The 17,950-nt window shown below is 38.3% G+C and overlaps 2 protein-coding genes across 6 annotated transcripts in view; both read left to right on the top strand.

Annotated features, from left to right (window-relative positions):
* The window catches only part of LOC149040334 (uncharacterized), a 59,729-nt gene that overhangs the window by 19,847 nt on the left and 21,932 nt on the right, over positions 1–17,950 (top strand). For 4 of the 5 annotated variants that reach the window (XM_089182161.1, XM_089182163.1, XM_089182162.1 and 1 more), the window contains exons 2-6: positions 340–441; positions 628–900; positions 1,295–1,438; positions 1,890–2,405; positions 3,408–4,644. The exons of the other annotated variant lie outside the window; for it this stretch is intronic. In XM_089182161.1, coding sequence (XP_089038287.1) covers positions 414–441; positions 628–900; positions 1,295–1,438; positions 1,890–2,405; positions 3,408–3,922 — 1,476 coding nt within the window. In that variant the 5' untranslated portion in view covers positions 340–413 and the 3' untranslated portion in view covers positions 3,923–4,644. Of the gene's footprint in view, positions 1–339; positions 442–627; positions 901–1,294; positions 1,439–1,889; positions 2,406–3,407; positions 4,645–17,950 lie in introns of those variants that run through there. 5 annotated transcript variants of the gene reach the window in all.
* On the top strand, positions 11,951–16,278 carry LOC149040336 (uncharacterized). The gene is made up of 3 exons (XM_089183091.1): positions 11,951–12,384; positions 13,709–13,938; positions 15,636–16,278. Exons 1-3 carry the CDS (start codon positions 11,951–11,953, stop codon positions 16,154–16,156), a joined length of 1,185 nt encoding a protein of 394 aa, XP_089039217.1. The 3' UTR covers positions 16,157–16,278.

The following is a 17,950-nucleotide window of genomic DNA, read 5'->3' as shown; positions in this document are numbered from 1 at the left end:
GACTCAAATACCGAAAATATGCCAAAGTTCTCTACGCTCAGAGGGGAGGTTATTTTGCAAACAATTTCTGAAAAGTATAACGAGAACATCGGGATAACTGAAGTAGAGACCCTACTAAGCAGTTTATGGCTCATTGTGACCCGAAGTTCTTCATATTATTTTAGCTGCTAAGGTAAAAAGTGAGGAACACTGTTCCCACAGGTTTCAGGGACGAAATAGCTAGTCATAGTACTGTTTATGTTAAATGGGTATCAGAACCTGTATTTGTTATGTTAGCCCGCTTGTTCAGTAATAACAATAGAAATGGTAACCACAATTTTTTTTTAATGTGTGCTTTAGCTGATTTAGCCAAGTGAGAAGGTGGAAATTACCTCAGTTTAACAGCATTCAGACAACGATCTTCCTGGAGAAACATGAATGGTTCAGTCACCACCAACAAAGGTTCTTCAATTTCTCATTAAATAAATGTACTTTAGGTTTACTAATTATCCTCTTGACAATTCAGTATGACACTCAGACTTATAATTTCTGCAGCTCTTACAACACCTTCCGGTACTTTTTGTCAATGCTTTAATTTTTTTATGCGACGGATATTGTTTTCAACAAGATACATGTATTATTTTGCAGACACCTTGGGTAGTTTACAAGGACCTGTCACACACAGACACATATTATTGATATGCGATGAAGTAGGTGCAGCCTGGAGAGACCTGGGTGCTGAGTTAAGGCTTGGATCACCTGTGGTTCGTAATCTTACTTTTGATTTCAACTCAAACCGCGATAGAGCGTGGCAAGTGATCGATAAGTGGAGACAGAGCAACCCAAATGAAGCAACTGTAGGAAATCTTGTAGATGCTCTAGTGAAGATAGGGATGGGAAAAGCCGTCCAAAAGCTGATTGGTGCGTAATCTACTGTTTTCATGGGAACTCACTCAGTGTCAGGTCCAACTTTTTCCGAGAAATAAGCGCAGGAGGTTTCATTTCTAACGCAGTTAAGAACAGGCAGATTTTGAGGTGTACTTGGATATAAGAATAAAAAATGATGGTTATAATTTTTGTTGAAAGTAGTGGCTGGTGAGGATTTTTAACGCACAGCTTTTACCAAGGTTATGCGCTCAAGTTTTACGTAAAAAAATTAAACTGTTTCACCATTAGCAAATCTTATGCGTGCATGTAAATAGCCCCAAGTCAGAAATCCTTTCCGGAATCGAGCACGATGTTACCAGTGCGAGGATGTTTATCTAGTCTTTTGGTAAACAGCTTATAACCATACTATACAAAAACAATAAAACAGATACATCAGATGAAGGGAGCGAGAGGCATTTGAATGGAAGACTGGAGACAATCAGATTGGCAGGTGGAATCCAGAAAGACCCCACGGAGATAGATCAGGCGAGCCAAAGACGTGATGGAGTGGAAGTACAACCATTGCATGACGGTAAGCATTCATACTGCTTTCAAAGCCGAGTCAACTGAAATTGGACGATTGATGAATCACCAGCGATATTGTAGAAACAACCTTCGTTTCTTAGTTCATTTTATAAAATATGAAGCACGACATTCGTTAGGAAAGTATGCCAAATGTGTTGACATTTATTAATCGGTTTAGAAAAGTTACTACCGTTTGGGACTGGGAATGTCAAATGTTTCATATTTCTTTGCTTTTCCAAATTTTAATCTTTTTACAGCACTAGTGAGTGGTCTTATCTTATTCAATTTATTTCAGTGTTTGATAGTCTTATATTGTAATTCTAGTTTGTCTTTTTTCCTTCATCCAAAGCTGTTGTCCGATCACTACTTTCCTGAAAGTTTTGTTCCTAAGTTGTCATTGACGTAATGTTTGAATTGAATTAAATTGAATTATTCTAATCTGAAGGTTTTTCATTTAGAAAAGCACATATGTTTGCGATGCCCTAATTTGAAGAAGGAACTCAACGATTTAAAAACAGAAACAGACACATTAAAAAACACAATCAGCCAACTCGAGGAAATGCGCGTAGAAGACGAAAAAGAAAAAGAAAAGAAAAGGAAGGACACGAAAAGGAAGGAAAAGATAATCAGAGAAAACAACACCATAATCGCTGACCTAGAGAAAACAAATAAAATACTACTAGATCACATAGAGAAGTTAAAAAGAATAAATGAAAAGACTAAGACGAAGAACAGAGATCTTGTTGAAAAAAATAAAAAAATGGTGGAACAGATTGGAGAGCTAAAAGCCGAGAAGGAGGAACTAAAATTGAAGTTACAAGTTCAAACAGATCCAGAGGAGCTGGATCAGCTAAAGACTCAAAATGGTGACCTGTCGAGTCAAATAGAGGAGCTCAAGAAAAAAGTGGAAAGCTCTGAGTCAGAATACAAGAGGTTACAAGAGAAGCTTAAGAAGTACAGCAATTTCCAAAGTCGTAAGTACATATGAACTAAGATAAATGTGCTGTGATATCCGCTGCTAATTTGTTTCATTTTAAGGTTGTTTGGCCTTGTGTTAACCCTAACACCATAAAATAACATTAATTTACCATTACAAATGACATGTTTGATGGTAAATGAACAGGATAGTAGTTCGAATTTTAATCAATAATAGACCGCATTTCCTCGCGATTTTCACGTCGATCAATTCCAACCTTAAACATTCCCCCCTCCCCCGGGCAACCCCCTGGTGATTTAAACTTTTGAAGATTGGTTTGTTCGAATTTCGGCCCTCCGGGGCCAAAATTGTGTTCAGACGGTCCTTCCCAAAGGCCGAATTTGACTATCACTTCTTTTTGTAAAAGACAAATCTAAATCAGCGACCGTGACTTTCCACATATTGACCAACATTTAAAGCATGGACCTTGTAAACATTTTCTTCTGAGCCATTCACTGGCGAAAGTGAACTCATTACCTTAAAACACCTCCATATTTAAAGATAAAACACTTGTATTCCGCCAGAAAGACTTAATATCTTCAGGTTCAAATTCCTTTCATCCGAGCAGGGGGGGGGGGGGGGTGTTGAAGCATCGAGTTGATCAGTTTACTATTAGGTAATACTCCCTTACAGTTTTTCTGAGAGAAACGAAAAAAAATTTGCAAGGCGTAAGTAGAAGAATAGTGACTAAAAAGTGACCAAGAGAAACTACCTTCCATTGCTTTCGTGATATGGCTATGGGTTAACTGCAATGGTTTGTAATTTCTTGGTTAACTGTCACAACAGGTTGTGACAGATCAGAGTGTGCGTTGTCTCTTAATCATTTTATTATCTTCAAAACTGAATAAATGAACAAATGATCAATTGAATCGATGAATATGGAAACGAAATGATAGATTGATAACCTGATAAACGTAATAATAGATGGTTGTTAAATGCCAGATGATGAGGAAAGAGGCTACGTCGTTATTTTATTTATTTATTTATTTTTTACTCTCAGGCGTTTTCTTACCGACTGGAAAGGAATTTGCCGGCAACTGCCCTGGTGTCATATGCTTCCTAAAGAGAGACGCTTCTGTAAAGCTGCGTGCTTCTAGATCTTCTGATGGCCCGGGAGAAGCAAGTGACATATTAAACCATAAGAAAGGCGCCATTAGCGGAACAGCGGAAATAGAAAATTCATGGTGGTCCATTGATCTGGGCTTGAGCCATCGACTCATAATCACACACTACTCTTTGAGACAAGGCAAAAGGCATGGGGAGTCAGCACTTACCGATTGGCAACTAGAGGGATCTTATGATGGAAAAAACTGGGAAGAACTTAAAACTATTCGCAACGGGAAGGATCCTCGGTTCGTCGCTCCTCCTCCATTTTATACAGGTACCTGGTCTGTTAGAGGGGAAATACCGGCTTTTCGCCTTTTTCGAATTTTCCAGACGGGTAAAAATTCCTCTGGTAGATATGGAATACATCTATCTGGAATTGAGCTGCACGGAGTACTTCTAAACATATAAGACCTAACAGCTACCAAGGCTTTAACTTTTAAAGTTTTCATCAAGCAGTGGAGATAAAAATAGTACCTCTCAGGAGGCAAGGTCTGTGTAAGACTTCCTATTAAAAGTGTCTTTGAGTCTTAGTTTTGCAACATTGAGAGTATTGGAGGTTCTCAATGGAGTGATGGCTTTTACGATTAACGGTTAATATCTTCCCATTGTTGTCACCATAAATTTGTAAGTAAGGCATGTAAACAATCATCTTACACATGAGCCTTGGCGATAGAGTGTCAATCTTCGTCTGCTCGAGTTTTCTTACGAAGAACTCATTCACCTAGGAAATTTGTGGGTTATTAAATTTTCCAAACCTGGAGAGAAGGGAAGAATTATCAAACTGCTAATAATCTGTTAATAATGAGGAGCGTAGTTTTCTAAAGTGTTACGTGGATTGTCAGCCTATTTTACAAAAACCTCGCCATTAGTAGCTTTCAGTGGATATACTTTAAGTGGGGAAATAAAAGATCACTTGATTATACATGCATTTTGAAAGGTTCTTACTCATTATCTTTTGGAAGACAGAAGTTTAGAGGTCGTCACCATTAACAATAATTTAGCCTGTAGTGCAGGCGTCTTATTAGGGCGAGTTAACGTTATAAGCTCGCGACCGTCTATTTGGAGTGACAATGTAGTAATATTTCCTTACGTAGATTGTTTAAACGATGTATAATAAAACAATTACTAAATTCGGGTTTTGCCTTATCTCTTCCTCAGCCTTCAGCTTAGGAAGAAAACTCATACCTCGACTTTGATAGTTCATGATATCATGCTCAACCTCATCCAATAATTGTTTATTGTTCTCTGAAAGACCTAATTGACTCAGAGAGTTTTCATGAAAATTAATACTTGTTGGTGCTAAACACAGTGAAGAAGCTTTTTCTCTAAATCGTGCGCTGGAGAATGATAAAACATGAAAACCGGGTATAAAAGTTGCTTCAAAGAGGAAAAGTTGCTCGTAGAGTCAAGCAGCCAAACATTGTAACTTTCGAACATAAGAAACTAAAAAGTGTTGTGCGACTCAGGTTCTGATCGGCAGCCACTACATATAACTATGGCGTTCTCTCATGGATGATGCAGTTTGATTGGCTATGGTCCTCGCTATTCCGTTTTAGAATAAATCTACCAGCGCTCTAATCTGATTGGTTACGTTTAAGAGAGTAAAGTGCATGAGTGGATTATCATTGTGTGATTGAAACAAAATGAAATTAAAACATGAACCTGTCCTGTTGACAAGTTTTGGAAGACTGGTAGATTTGTACCAAAACAATTAGAATAAGAGCTTTAGATCTCTATATGTCGGATAAGAGATTCGACTTCGCCCTCATCAACTACATCACGGGATAGAAATCTCGAGCTCCGTCACAGTATAGTTGTTAGATACATGGAGATGACGAGTTCATTGGGTAGCACGTGGCGTGAACTATTTATATTATTATCAGACAAGAACACGAGCCTGTCCGCTTTTAAGTCTTAAACGACTAAGAATATGATAAAACGTCATCTATGCGCCTGTCCTCCAAAAATCATCCGTATGAACCAATCAAACTGCCCTAATAGAGCCTCGTTTTTCCGGATTCGCGGGGAAAGTACTTCGTTACTTGCACTCAGATTCATACTAACTGAAACTAGGTCCACTCTACTGGTAAAAGAAAGTGATGGAAAGCGTGAATAATCAAGATAGGTTTCAAGAGACTGAATCAATTTCTGAATACATCTTTAATAAAGTACAAGTTATCTCAAAGCTGTTGGTGGGATCGTATTGGTATCAGTTATCTGATATGAAGAACAAAACATCTGAATAAGGTTGAAAGAAACTCGTTTCCCTCAAAATATTTGTTTATACTCTCCCACCGACGCAGCACCACAGTTTCTTTAGAAACTTACCCTTTTTGACATAATATCACGTGGATTTCAAAGTGTAACTAGTTTCCAATCCCCTTCGTCCGAGTAATACTCCTTTTGCAGGTTGTTTAAAAAATGTAGAACAAAACAATTATTGAATTGGCTTTCGCATGATATAATGAATTATCAAACCTCGTGTCTGTGTTATCTGCCGAAGCCTCAGACCTCGGCATTGATAATTCATGATATCATGCTCAACCTCACTCAACCTCACCCAACCTCATCCAATCTTAAATTTGAGTGAACGCCAGTAAGAACTTGAACAGTGTCAGTGTTTGATGGGATGGTAAAAAGGCTGTGTCAGTGTAACTACACACTTGAGAGGGAATGTCATCAAGTAGTCCTTCCTTCCCGAAAAAATGAAGCGAATTGTCTGAATTAACTGAGCAGTGAAGTAGCCAAGTCTTCATCAGGATACGAAATCATGAAATAGTCTCTTTGTTTAAAAAAATTTCCCCTTGAGTTTCCTCCAGGAAGGTCGTAATTTTCGAGAGAGAGTTAATTTTGCTAAATCGCAAAAATGCATTGATTCAAATGTAAATTATCTCTTTAAATATACCAAAATCTGCCAGAGTTTACAATGGGTCCTTGAGTTCCCTCCACTCGACTCCTGACCGGCTGAAACAGCATTCTGCTACCGGCTACCGCAGTATTCTGTGGTAAGGGCATCTTGTGAATTTAATTATCTCAAAGAGAGGTGCCGTAAACGTTCTAGAAAAGTTACTTATGTGGGGTGCAATCAGTCAGTAACTGTCAATCGTGTAGTCCGATCTTCCGATGAAAAGTAGTCTTGAAAAGGACTATTGTCGATAACATAAAAATCACTGACGTGGACAACCTCAGGAAGAGGAAAAAGTCATAAGAGACAAATTAGAGCGACCTAAAAGGAGCCATAGAATCTCTAGTTTAACATTTTGTAATTTATAATCAACATAAAGAGAGCCTTATCATTCGTTGAAAACATGCGTGTCTCAGGACAAGGGAGTAGAGACTTGATCTAAGAAAGTTTATATGTTCGAGAAAGGAGAGGACTCCAAACAGCCTATCAAATTCATTATACAAAAGTCGGTTCTTGTAACACGATTTTATTTTCCAAACTAGTATATAGTTCTATGGAAACACGCCAGCAATGGCATTCAAAGGCAACTTAAATAATACGACAGTGTGTTTTGCTGTTAATTCTCTTCGTCATAATTCGTGGCCGGATTAAAGAATGTCAACAAACAGAAGATTAGTGCACAGCAACTCTACACGTAACAGATACTGCAACTAACGGGCAAAGCTCAGCCAAGAGCTGCTTTTCATTGCCGAATTCTCTTTGTTATACCATATTAAAATAATACTTTGAGAGGGGTAACTTGATACCAGGAGAAGACAAATGCTGCGATCTAATGGACTGATTATGTAGAAGTAATTGCTATAATACGCGGACAATTTCCATAATAAAAAGAAACCATAGCAACCACGTTCAATAAACTTTGTTCCTAATGAATGAGTTGTCAGTAATCGGATCCTTGTGTTTGCCCAAATTTTTCTGGGATCGCCACAAGGACAAACATTGCAACTCACTAGAGAAAAATGTACGGCCAAAGGTTGTTTCAATGTCCAAAGAAACGATTTCGGTGAGAGATCATCGCTTTTTTGCGCTGTTTTTTCAGAAACGGGTGTGGGTTATTTTGATACGTAGGTAGCACAAGGTTTTGTTCGAACAACCGTGAAATATTCAGTAAAATCTAGCGATAAATTTTTCTAGATGCGCAAGGGTTACAGTGAAATTGACTTCGCGTAATGATCTTTAAAACTTTTCAGTGTTATTTACGTGTGTTAAGTCTACTTCTGGCTTTTTTCTTGGCTTGGTAATTAAAACACAACAACAACAAAAAAACGCTACAACAGTTACCTTGAGGCATCAGGAGATTTAAATGGTTTGCTTGAACATTAAATATTATTGTGATAAATTAAGTGATTAAACACCTACTTTGTCTCTTTGTTGTGATCAATGAGAACGAGCTAGCGTTGATCATCGGCTCAAAACTCCACCCTTTATTATGCGACGATGAGTGGGTACAAATGGGTCGCTTACGGAGCGATGTACAAGGGAATAAATGTCCACATTTTCTTCTGGAGTTCCTGTGATCTTGCTTTTCCTGACAAGACCCTCCAGGGAGTTCGAGGAGAAAAGTGGCACCTCGAAAAAACATTCGGGTTTTTCTCGACAAATTATATCTCAACCTAAGGATTTCCTTTTGTTTTCCATCGCTTGTTTCATCCTTCCAAAGATCAGACCAAATTGCAAGACACGAAGTTCATGTTAATATTTGTAAAGCACAGCTAACTAAAGAATATTCACACCCCATAGTATTCTAGAAAAGAAATAATGTCGCAGAATTTACTTCTAAAACAATTGTATGTCTATCTTTCAGAACGGATACTGCACCAAAAATTGCTGAACCACATAAATGCATCGATATATGTGCAAACTATCTTTTAGAATATATCAAAGATCTATTAAGTCAGTTTGATGCTGAGTACAAATTTAAAAACTCAACTTGAATTTCATCCACGGGCCAAATTAAATATTTTAAATTTAAAGTCGTTATCAAATTCCTTTACGGTAATTTCTCACTGGGGAGCTCGATAATGTCCGACCACTGACTCTTGCACCACCACATTATCGCTTCTCCTTGTTTTCTCGACAGTCGACTCTTGTTTTGTCGCATTAATGTTTGTTTATTGTTTATATTTGTTTATTTGTTTATTGTGCCATTTTAAATTATAGTACACCAGTATAAGATAAAAGTATTACACATACATTAATATAATTTATTTTTTTTCTTGGAGGGCACCGTAACTTTTCGTGCGATCTGATTGGTTCTTAGCGCGGTCCTTGTTTTTCTATCTCTGCCCACGGGCAAAGGTAACACTTTCGTGAGGCCCTGAATACATCCCTACCTTCGTTGCCATTTTTCATAAATATATCTCGTTTTTCCGGCTGGGCAGCATTTTTAAGCGTAGACGTCGGTCACTACCTCAAGCCGGTAAATGACTTAGTAATCCTCTCTTTTCTCTCTCTCAAATCACTCTGGTTGACAGAAAAATTATTGGCTTCGAAATGAATTTGTATAGAGCAAAAGTTTAATTAAATTGGTTGACAAGCGGCCTAAAACCCGTCTGTAATTAATATTAATCATTCCCAAAAAGTACCTGGAAAGTTAAAACGTGAGGTATTTGGTTACAATGGAATCGACGGAACTTTCATCCATTTAATATCTGAATTCTCTCAAACAATTTGTTTGTAGTGAAAGGGCGAGCGAAGTTTTCAGTTCTACTACAAAGACGCTTTCGGTGAGTCCTCCCAATTTCGTTCAGTTTGGACATTTGTACCGTAAGTTGCACAAAAGAAGGAATTCAATGAGAAAAAGCCGCGTTCAATTCTCTTGTGTCTAGTTGAAGAGTCTCATTCGAGTTTAATTTTGTCGAGCAAAGACCAGCTTCAAACACGCCATTGCAATAAACAAACGTGCAAACTCTCAGAACTTCCGAAAAAATTTTGAATTTACTTACAATTACTTTCCTTGCCATTTACTTACTGAGCAGAGGTAAATCTTTGTACATTAATAAATCGTCGATGAGAGTAAATAATACTTTCTGTAAGATCATTGACTGTTTTTGAAGAAAACATTGTCGTTCCGTTGTTTTTTTAAAAGTGTATTTGCGCTTTTTTTTTCCTTACGCGCTCTCTAATTAACAGGTGTCAGATTGTGACAGATGCTTGTAAAAATAACGTTTCGAGTTGTTGGAAGCCTTTTAAATCATCTTCATAATTACGAACTTTATCATTACGCACTTTATCATTTGGCAAATGAAAATGTTAAGGTGAAGTCTCTCTCTTTAATCTACATTACCTCTATTTTAACCACCCTTTACTCGCTAATTGTTCATGCAGGTTATGGAAAATCTTGCCGTAATTACAGCCCAAAATCATTCTGATTCTCCTGGAAAGAATTCTGTTAAGTTTAAGGGAAAAAGGTCGGGTCGGTCCGTATTGGGAAAAACTGTGCCCACTGTCTTGAATACCACCCGAGGCCTCAGGCGTAGGCCTCGGGCCTCGGGCAGTACTTAAGACCTCGAGCAAAGTTTTTCCCAATACGGACCTCCCGATCGGCGAATACCATATATATAATATAACTGAAAATTTAACATGAAAATTTAACTGAAAATTTAACATGTGGCGAGGAAACCTGTGGAGAAACCAAGAGGCTTATGTGAGCTACAGGCTTCTCATATTTTACAAAAGTGAGGTATTAGTTATGATTAGATACAAAATGTTTTAGGATAAAAAGGAAAGAACCCACACACATAAAACAACAACAACACTAGCGGCTTGAGAAAAGTAAGAAAAAAAAGAGAAGAGGGATATCAACTTAATAGTAAAGTTCACAATTTAGACTCAGTCAGGGAAAGCGTGCTAACATTTTGTATTTCTACATTCCGAGAATTGAAAATTTTAGGTTCTTAGAAACATAGCGCAAACTGTCTAATATTTGTTCTGCAAGGGGGTATGTAAAGGGAATTGCATAGTCTAGTGAAATAGCAATGAACGCTGTTCAATAATAATGTTGTTCAATAATCCCTTCGACTTATATGGCAGCACATTTTGTTTATTATCTGTTTAATTATTTTGTTTTAAACTAAATGTACACTTATTTGCAGACACTTCTAGTATTATACAGTACGGACAAACTCCTGTCACTCCGATTCAAGTAACGTCAATATGTGCTGACCTCAATGAGGACTGGAAATTCCTGGCCGTTCAATTGGGACTATCTTCTGCTGACATTCGTAATATTAACGCTAATTCCAGAAAAAGCTGTGAAAAGGTTTATGAGGCCGTTGAAAAGTGGTTTCAAAGAGAAGGAATTGAAGCAACAGTGGGAAGACTTATAGATGCTCTTGAAAAGATAAATAGGAACGATGCTGCCAAAAAACTGCGTGGTATGTAACTTTATAATTTAAGACGAATTCTCTCAATGCCGGCCCTATCTTATTTTAACAAGAAAAACCCTAATCCTTGGTAGCAAAAGATCGCCGAATGAAAACGTCCTTGGTTGTGTTAAGGACGTTTCATTCTTAGCTTAGCTCTTACAGCTGTAAAAAGCGGGCACTCATTTTAGCGGAAAGTAATAGTTCTAAGGTCCACTGGCTTTTCAATGCACAGTTTTTGCGAAGTTCAAGTACTGCGGCGGAAGCTAAGAGTCGTTCTGAATTCCGTTTAAAAAGATTGAAAAAAAAATTTAATTATTTCACTACTACAAATTTTTATGCTTTTGTTCGGGTAGTCTGATCGTCCGGGTGAGGCCGATAATCCTGAGAAAGATTGTTGTCTTGTGACTGACGTTTCGACAAACTCAGCTGAAGTCATCATCTGAGTCAAAGGAAAGTTGTTGTCAGTCAAGTGTCGTAAGTCTGGTTCGTGTGAACTTCAATTTGTCAGCCACTTTTCTTCGGTGTTATTGAGGACTCAAGTTGCATAAAGCGATCGTGATTGTTGAGTTTGGATCCGTCGGTAATGTTGGGTCGTTTGTTTGGTGAATTTCAGAATAAGTCGTTTGTATGGTACCAGTAGCTGCTGATATCTTTTCAGGGAAGTCTGTTCAAAGTTAGTGAACCAATAGCGTTGTCCACGAGTTGTTGATGTTCACAGTTTACTCGACATTTACTGTTTATACTTGGGCATGCACGTGAAAAGCAACGCGCCTGGAATTCTTACTGGAATTCTTACAGGAATTCTTACTGGAATTCTTGCTGGAATTCTTACTGGAATTCTTACTGGAATTCTTACTGGAATTCTTACTGGAATTCTTACTGGAATTCTTACTGGAATTCTTACTGGAATTCTTTCTTAATTCAGCGTAGTATTGGTAGTTTGAAGATATTTTCCTACTCATCTGAAAAAGAGCTTGCCACCTTGCTATCTTGGGTTTTAATCTGCAGCTTTTGTTTTTTTGTTTGGCACCCGGAAAAGTCGAGATAGGGTTAAACCGCGCCCGGGTACAAAGTGGGAGGATACGAAAGGACTTCAAAAAGGTGATGGTGGAAGTACAGAGCGGGCAACAGACCATTAAGAAAGAACTCCAAGAACTGAAGAAAATCCTTCGCGCCGTAATACCAACAGCGAAGGGTGAAGAGGAACGAGAGAATATTGAAACAAGGGTCGAATGCGTAGAGGCAGTGTTAAAAAGAGTGGAAAAGTGCCTTTCAGACCTGTTTACTGAAAAAAGCGTCAAAGAAGGTTCGGAGCGGGACACCACTTGCGACCAGATTAGCGGGGCTCTTCGTGATTTACAGGAAAATCTCAAAATGATCTATAAAAACTGGAGGAAGTTCGCTGGGACATCATTAGAACCCGAAAATACCGCGTGGAACGAAAAGACTGAGGGGCGTCTAAGTGCACGACGAGGGAAGGACGGAATGGCTGAACAAAGCCAAAAAGACACCCAACAAACACGTGGGGAAAAGCGAAAGTGTGAGGAAGCGACCACAGCATTTTTTGTATGAAGGTTGGTTTAGAAAAAACCAGGAAAGATTTATTACTCGACGTTTCGGGGTCATCGTGACTCCATTATCAAGAGACTAGTTTAAAAACATGCAAATAAGGAAAGGTACAAGAATAGCATAAATTAGAATGAACGGCTTAAACAAACACCTTGGCGCGGATGGAATCCGTTTGCACGTTCAGTGTTGGCTTACGCATGCGAATGTACAACATTTCATTAACAAGGCAATCAAATTTGCCGTTACATTTCGCGATGACGTTGAATTGCTCGATCAAGCGTTCAGGCATTTCACTATTGTGCTGGAGGTGGTAGTGTTTGTAGATAGAAGATGATTTCCTTGTGTGCCCTTCTACGCGATCGTGTAAGTGACCACGAGTATAGCCCCCGAAACGTCGAGTAATAAATCTTTCCTGGTTTTTTCTATGCCTTTGCTTTAGCAAATCCCTGCTGACGAAGGTTGGTTTAAACTGAATTAAATAATGCAAGCCTCGTCATACGAATACTCTTCCAAAGGGATCGACTGAACCGTTTCATTAATGAGTCAGCTAATTACAGAACAGGGTAATTTAGTATTATCAACTGAGTTTATAACGTGAATTGGCCACCGTAAAGAGTTTAAAAGCTGAAGTTTCGAGCGTTAGCCCGTGGTCAGAACGAATGGCTAGGCGAACAGAACAGACACCTTCATTCTATTCAAGGCTCAGGGTTGTCCTTTCAGGCTCCTTTTGAGGCGGAAATGTCACCCTGTCTTGAACAACTAACCCTGGGTCTCGGTGGGTGAGCAATGAAAAATCATCCAAAAAAATTTTGGAAAATTGCGTTCCGTTAACAATAAACATTGGGCTCGTTTAGACGCTGAGTTCACCAGGCCAAGTTAACTGAATACCAGGGGTGTGAACTTTTAATAAGGAAAATAGGTAATTCATCTGTCTGCTGTAGTTTTTCCGTAAACACGCCTGTTTACATTGATTTTGACTGAGTGGTTCTAACTTGGAGATTTTTTACTTAGGAAACCATATGTGTAGGCGGTGTCTTGAATTGGAGGAGGACCTAAATGATATAAAAGCAGAAAGAGATAGATTATTGAACGACAGCAGCCAACTCAAGGGTCAAGACGATAAACAGGGATAGAAAAATACTCAGGATGAAATAATCAAGGAAAAGGAGACTAAAATCAGAAACCTGGAAAAAAGAAACAAAACGCTCGTGGAAGAATACGAAAAGTTACAGAAAAGAATTGAAGAGACATTTTTGAAGGAAAAAGAGGAAGCTCTGGAAGAAAATAAAAAAGTTGTGGAAGAAAACAAAAAATTAAGGAACAGATTGAAAAGCTAAAGGCAAAGAAAGAGGAACTAGAATTGAGGTTAAAAAATCAAATCGATCTGGAAGAGCTAAGTCGGTTAAAGGCTGAAAAGTGTGAGCTGTCGACTCAACTTATCAAGCTCACCAAAACAGCGAGCAAAAGTTTGAAAGAGTGCCAGAAGCTAAAAGAGGAGCGTAAGAACCTCAACTTCCGAAGTCGTAAGTACATAGGCACAATGATAATAGCGCCGTCCGTGGTTAATCTGTTTTAGTTCAAGTTTGTTTAGCCTTACGTTATCCCCTACACGATAGTATATAATAAAAAAATTAATGGAGATAGTACGCACGCTCTTATTGGTCGATGGGCGAGTTGGGATGAGAGTACGTAAACACGGGTGTGACGTCACGCTTTTAGGTTTCCCCGCCTTAATCAAAAATTCAAACTCAAAGCTTTAGCATTAATCAAATATTTGAAATGAAGAAAATTTTACTAAAGTTTGATTTGGGGTTTAGCTTTCTCTTTCCCCCATAAGCAAGAAGAACTTCAGCGCTTTGCCTGCTTTGATTATCGTGAGCTGGACGAACTCGTCGAGGGAGCTCAAACAAAAAGAAGTCAAAATATACAACAAAGTTCGCAGTAATCAGTTTTCTGAGTAAACTTTCGCATTTCAGTCTGTAATAAAATCCTCTACAAGAAATTTTTTTTCCAAAAATTCACGAAACCCACACTAAGCTATATGCAACAGCACAGTCTCTGATCGTCTGACAGCAAACTTCGCACGGCCGATCGGTCGCCTTAAGCTTGTTTTGACTTTCAAACTTTTCATAAAATGTGATTTTCTCTGAGACGTTTTCGACGTAAAAAAGTACTTCCTCATCGGCAATGATACTCATTAAGTTTTTCAACTCAGTATGGGGAAGCAAAACTGTATTGACCAGCAAAACTTTACAAGGCAGGATGAGCAGTATGCGTTTCAACGTCTCAAAAATGTTCTCGGGCTGCCAAATTGGGCAAGCTTTCGTCACTTTCATTTTCAGCTGAATAAAATTGTTCCTCTTCTTGTTTTTTTCTTCAAGGACTTGTATATTTTGAAAATTTCCTTCTTTTTCTGTCAAATTTACGAGCATTCAAAGCTGAAACCATTTCATTCACACGGTGCTGGCTTGTGCCACAAATTTCAACTTGACTTTGATTTTTATAACGTGAATTTTTACTGGTTTATGTGTTGTCAGATGTGCGATCTGATTAGCTAGCAGGAAATACCATCGACCAAAGCATGTATAAGAAAAGCTGTGTCCATCACGAAGGAAATAAATAAACAGCCTTTTCCTTCATTTGTCATGTCATTGGAGAGAAGTATTTCACAAGAGCATTAGAGATTTTTTCTGTGTTTTCATATTCTCATCTTAACACTGGGGAGGTTGGGAGAATTCTCGAAATTTTTGCAAACCGTCCACTGCGTCTTGGGTTTGCATACATTTTTCGAATTATGCCTACCCCTCGTGTTTAGTTGACCTTTTTCAGAGTGGATGGGGCAGCAGCTAATTATCGGTGTTATAACTCCACAAGATTTTTAGAGAAACGGGATGAAGGTTTGCGGGGCACGACTGAGAGGACCAGTGATAAACAATCTTTTTAGAGCTATATTTTCTTAGCATTCCGAGTGAACAACGGTTCGCCTAAAAACCAATCGGAAAGTCGATTGATTGCTTTCCTAACTTAGGCATGAGTTTACCATTACAATAAAAGATCTGTTTTTGGGCAATCAGACTGCACACAGTATCTCCATTATCTCAGAAACTTTACCAGTAAGTGAAGTGATGAATGGATGATTAGATAGTTGTTGTATATTAAATGATTGGGTATTACGTTGTGTTTATAATTATTTTCTAATATAAAATTTGTTTCCAATCAGGCGTCTTCCTACCAATTGAAAAGGAATTTATCAAAAACTGCCATGGTGTTATATGCTTCTTGAAGAGAGATTCTTCTGCCTCATCAAAACTGCTTGCTTCAAGATCTTCCGAAGGACCAGGAAAAGCAAGTGACATATTTGACCATCAGAAAGGAACTATCAGTGGAACAAAAGAGAAGGAAGGCTCATGGTGGTCTATTGATCTGGGCCCCAGTTTCCGTCTCGCAATTACACATTACTCTTTAAGACAAGGCCAAAGAGATGGAGCGTCAGCACTCACACGTTGGCAACTTGAGGGATCTAATGATGAAATAAACTGGAAAGAACTTGAAACTATTCACAGCAAAAATGATGTACAGTTTACTGCTCCTCCTCCATTTTATACATGTACGTGGTCGGTTGGAGGAGAAGTGGGAGCTTTCCGTTATTTTCGAATTTTCCAAACAGGTAGAAACTCCTCCCACAAATATGGAATATATTTATCTGGAATTGAGCTGTTCGGAATGCTCCTGTATATCTAAAAGGCTAACAGCCTTGGATACCTGAACCTAGAGTTCTTGGTGAGTAACAACATCAACAACAACAACAACAACAATGTTTATTGGAACTCTCTCTTGCCTTAGAAGCTAATACGAATAAATGTTGAAAGTAAATTTAGAGGACTGGCTTCCAGGAATAACTAAAGGGGTCAGCGGAGCCAGGCAGCCAGTTGACATCAGCATTAGATGAAAAGATGACAGGCCAGAAAGATAGCACAATTGCATATATAATAAGAAAGAAAGAAAGAGAAGAGGAAAAAAGGCTATCGATGCGCTATTAGGAAAGTGAAATAGTTCAATTTACACACGAGTATAAATTATTGTATAGGAAAGGCACACAACTGAATAGCTATGACTACTAATAACACATAATGACATTATGTACGTACCGTATTTTCTTGAATAAACACCCGGGCGCTTATTTAAAGACTTGGCCAAAGGAAGGGGCGCTTATTCGAAGGAGGGCGCTTATTAAGATGGCGCAGCAATAAGACAAACATTTAAAAAACTATGCTAGTACGCGAGGAAATAACTGGAACGGTGAAGAAACTATCTTCCTGTAATGATTCAGCTGTAGTAGAAGCCTAAAAGTTATACGTACAATGGCAAAAGAAAAACATGTTTCACTTTATCCCTACTTTTAAGGAGAGGGGCGGTGCTTGTTTGATAAATTGGCCTTGTGAGTAGGGGCTTATTTGGAGGAGGACACTTATTAGAACGTGTACGCCTATTCGAGGAAATACGGAAATACGAAAGACTAGCTCAACAGATAATTTGGAAAATGACACAACTACAATTTAAAAGAAAGTGAATACATGTAACTAAAAATCTTTAACAATATCGCTTTCAACTAGTTTCAGAGTCAGATAACTCTTTGTTTTTATGTTCTTCATTTTTCTTTGGTGTGTGACATATCCTTCGTTTTCCCACTTCGGGGTACTTCCGTTCACTGTGTGGGCAGGAGTACACTGCAAGTTTATTGGATCGAAGATCTTAGCGGTTTTTAGGTTATGGTAAATCAGTATTCTAGAAGCAGTTATTTGGTACTGTGAATAGTACTTTACGAAAGAGAAAAGAAGCATCTTCGAGTCGCATCTTCTGTATCAAAAGTCGCTGAGTGAATATAGTCCCGAGTTAGTTGCCTCCGCAGCGTTTCCGGCGTAGAGGTTAGAAACACGAGGAGACATCAATGAAGCCCTCGTGAGTATCTAAATGGAAGCGAAAAAATGTTGTTATGGTAGGCAAAATGATATCGATTTAAAGAAACTAGGCGCGCATAGTCTTATTGGGTAATTTCATATTTAGGCCCGCGTGTTGGTACTGGGTAATTTTTCCTGAGAGGATCGCATGGTGTTCAACCAGTCGGAAGGATAAACATCCTCGAAAAGAACACCAGTGTGTAGTATCATATGAACCCAGATTTCTTACTTAGCCAAAAGGCTACTTTGTTTAGCAGTAAATTTAATTGTGAAAACAATATCCGAAAAGTCTCCTTAAAACATACGGTGTTGTTCAGACATTTCAAACGTCTCTGTTATTGGTCGGCTGGTTTGCCTTATGTTTTCCGCTGCGTGAAATTAAGTCAAAGACTGTATTTGATGTTTCATAACAAAATTGATACCTTCGCTATTATATGAATAGGGAACGTGTTTCAGAAAGAGGTATGATTTAAAAAATTTCCTATATTCCTTTGCCTAAGAGTTCGTATGACGCCATTTTAATTGTTTTTGTTTGTTTTCTCCTTCGTATCAGGGAGAATATTTAGTCTGCTGTTTG

This window comes from Pocillopora damicornis, chromosome 9 (assembly GCF_964200805.1).
Source record: "Pocillopora damicornis chromosome 9, jaPocDami1.2, whole genome shotgun sequence".
In the NCBI taxonomy this organism is placed as follows: Eukaryota; Metazoa; Cnidaria; class Anthozoa; order Scleractinia; family Pocilloporidae; genus Pocillopora; species Pocillopora damicornis.
This window is presented reverse-complemented; position numbering and strand designations above follow the sequence as displayed.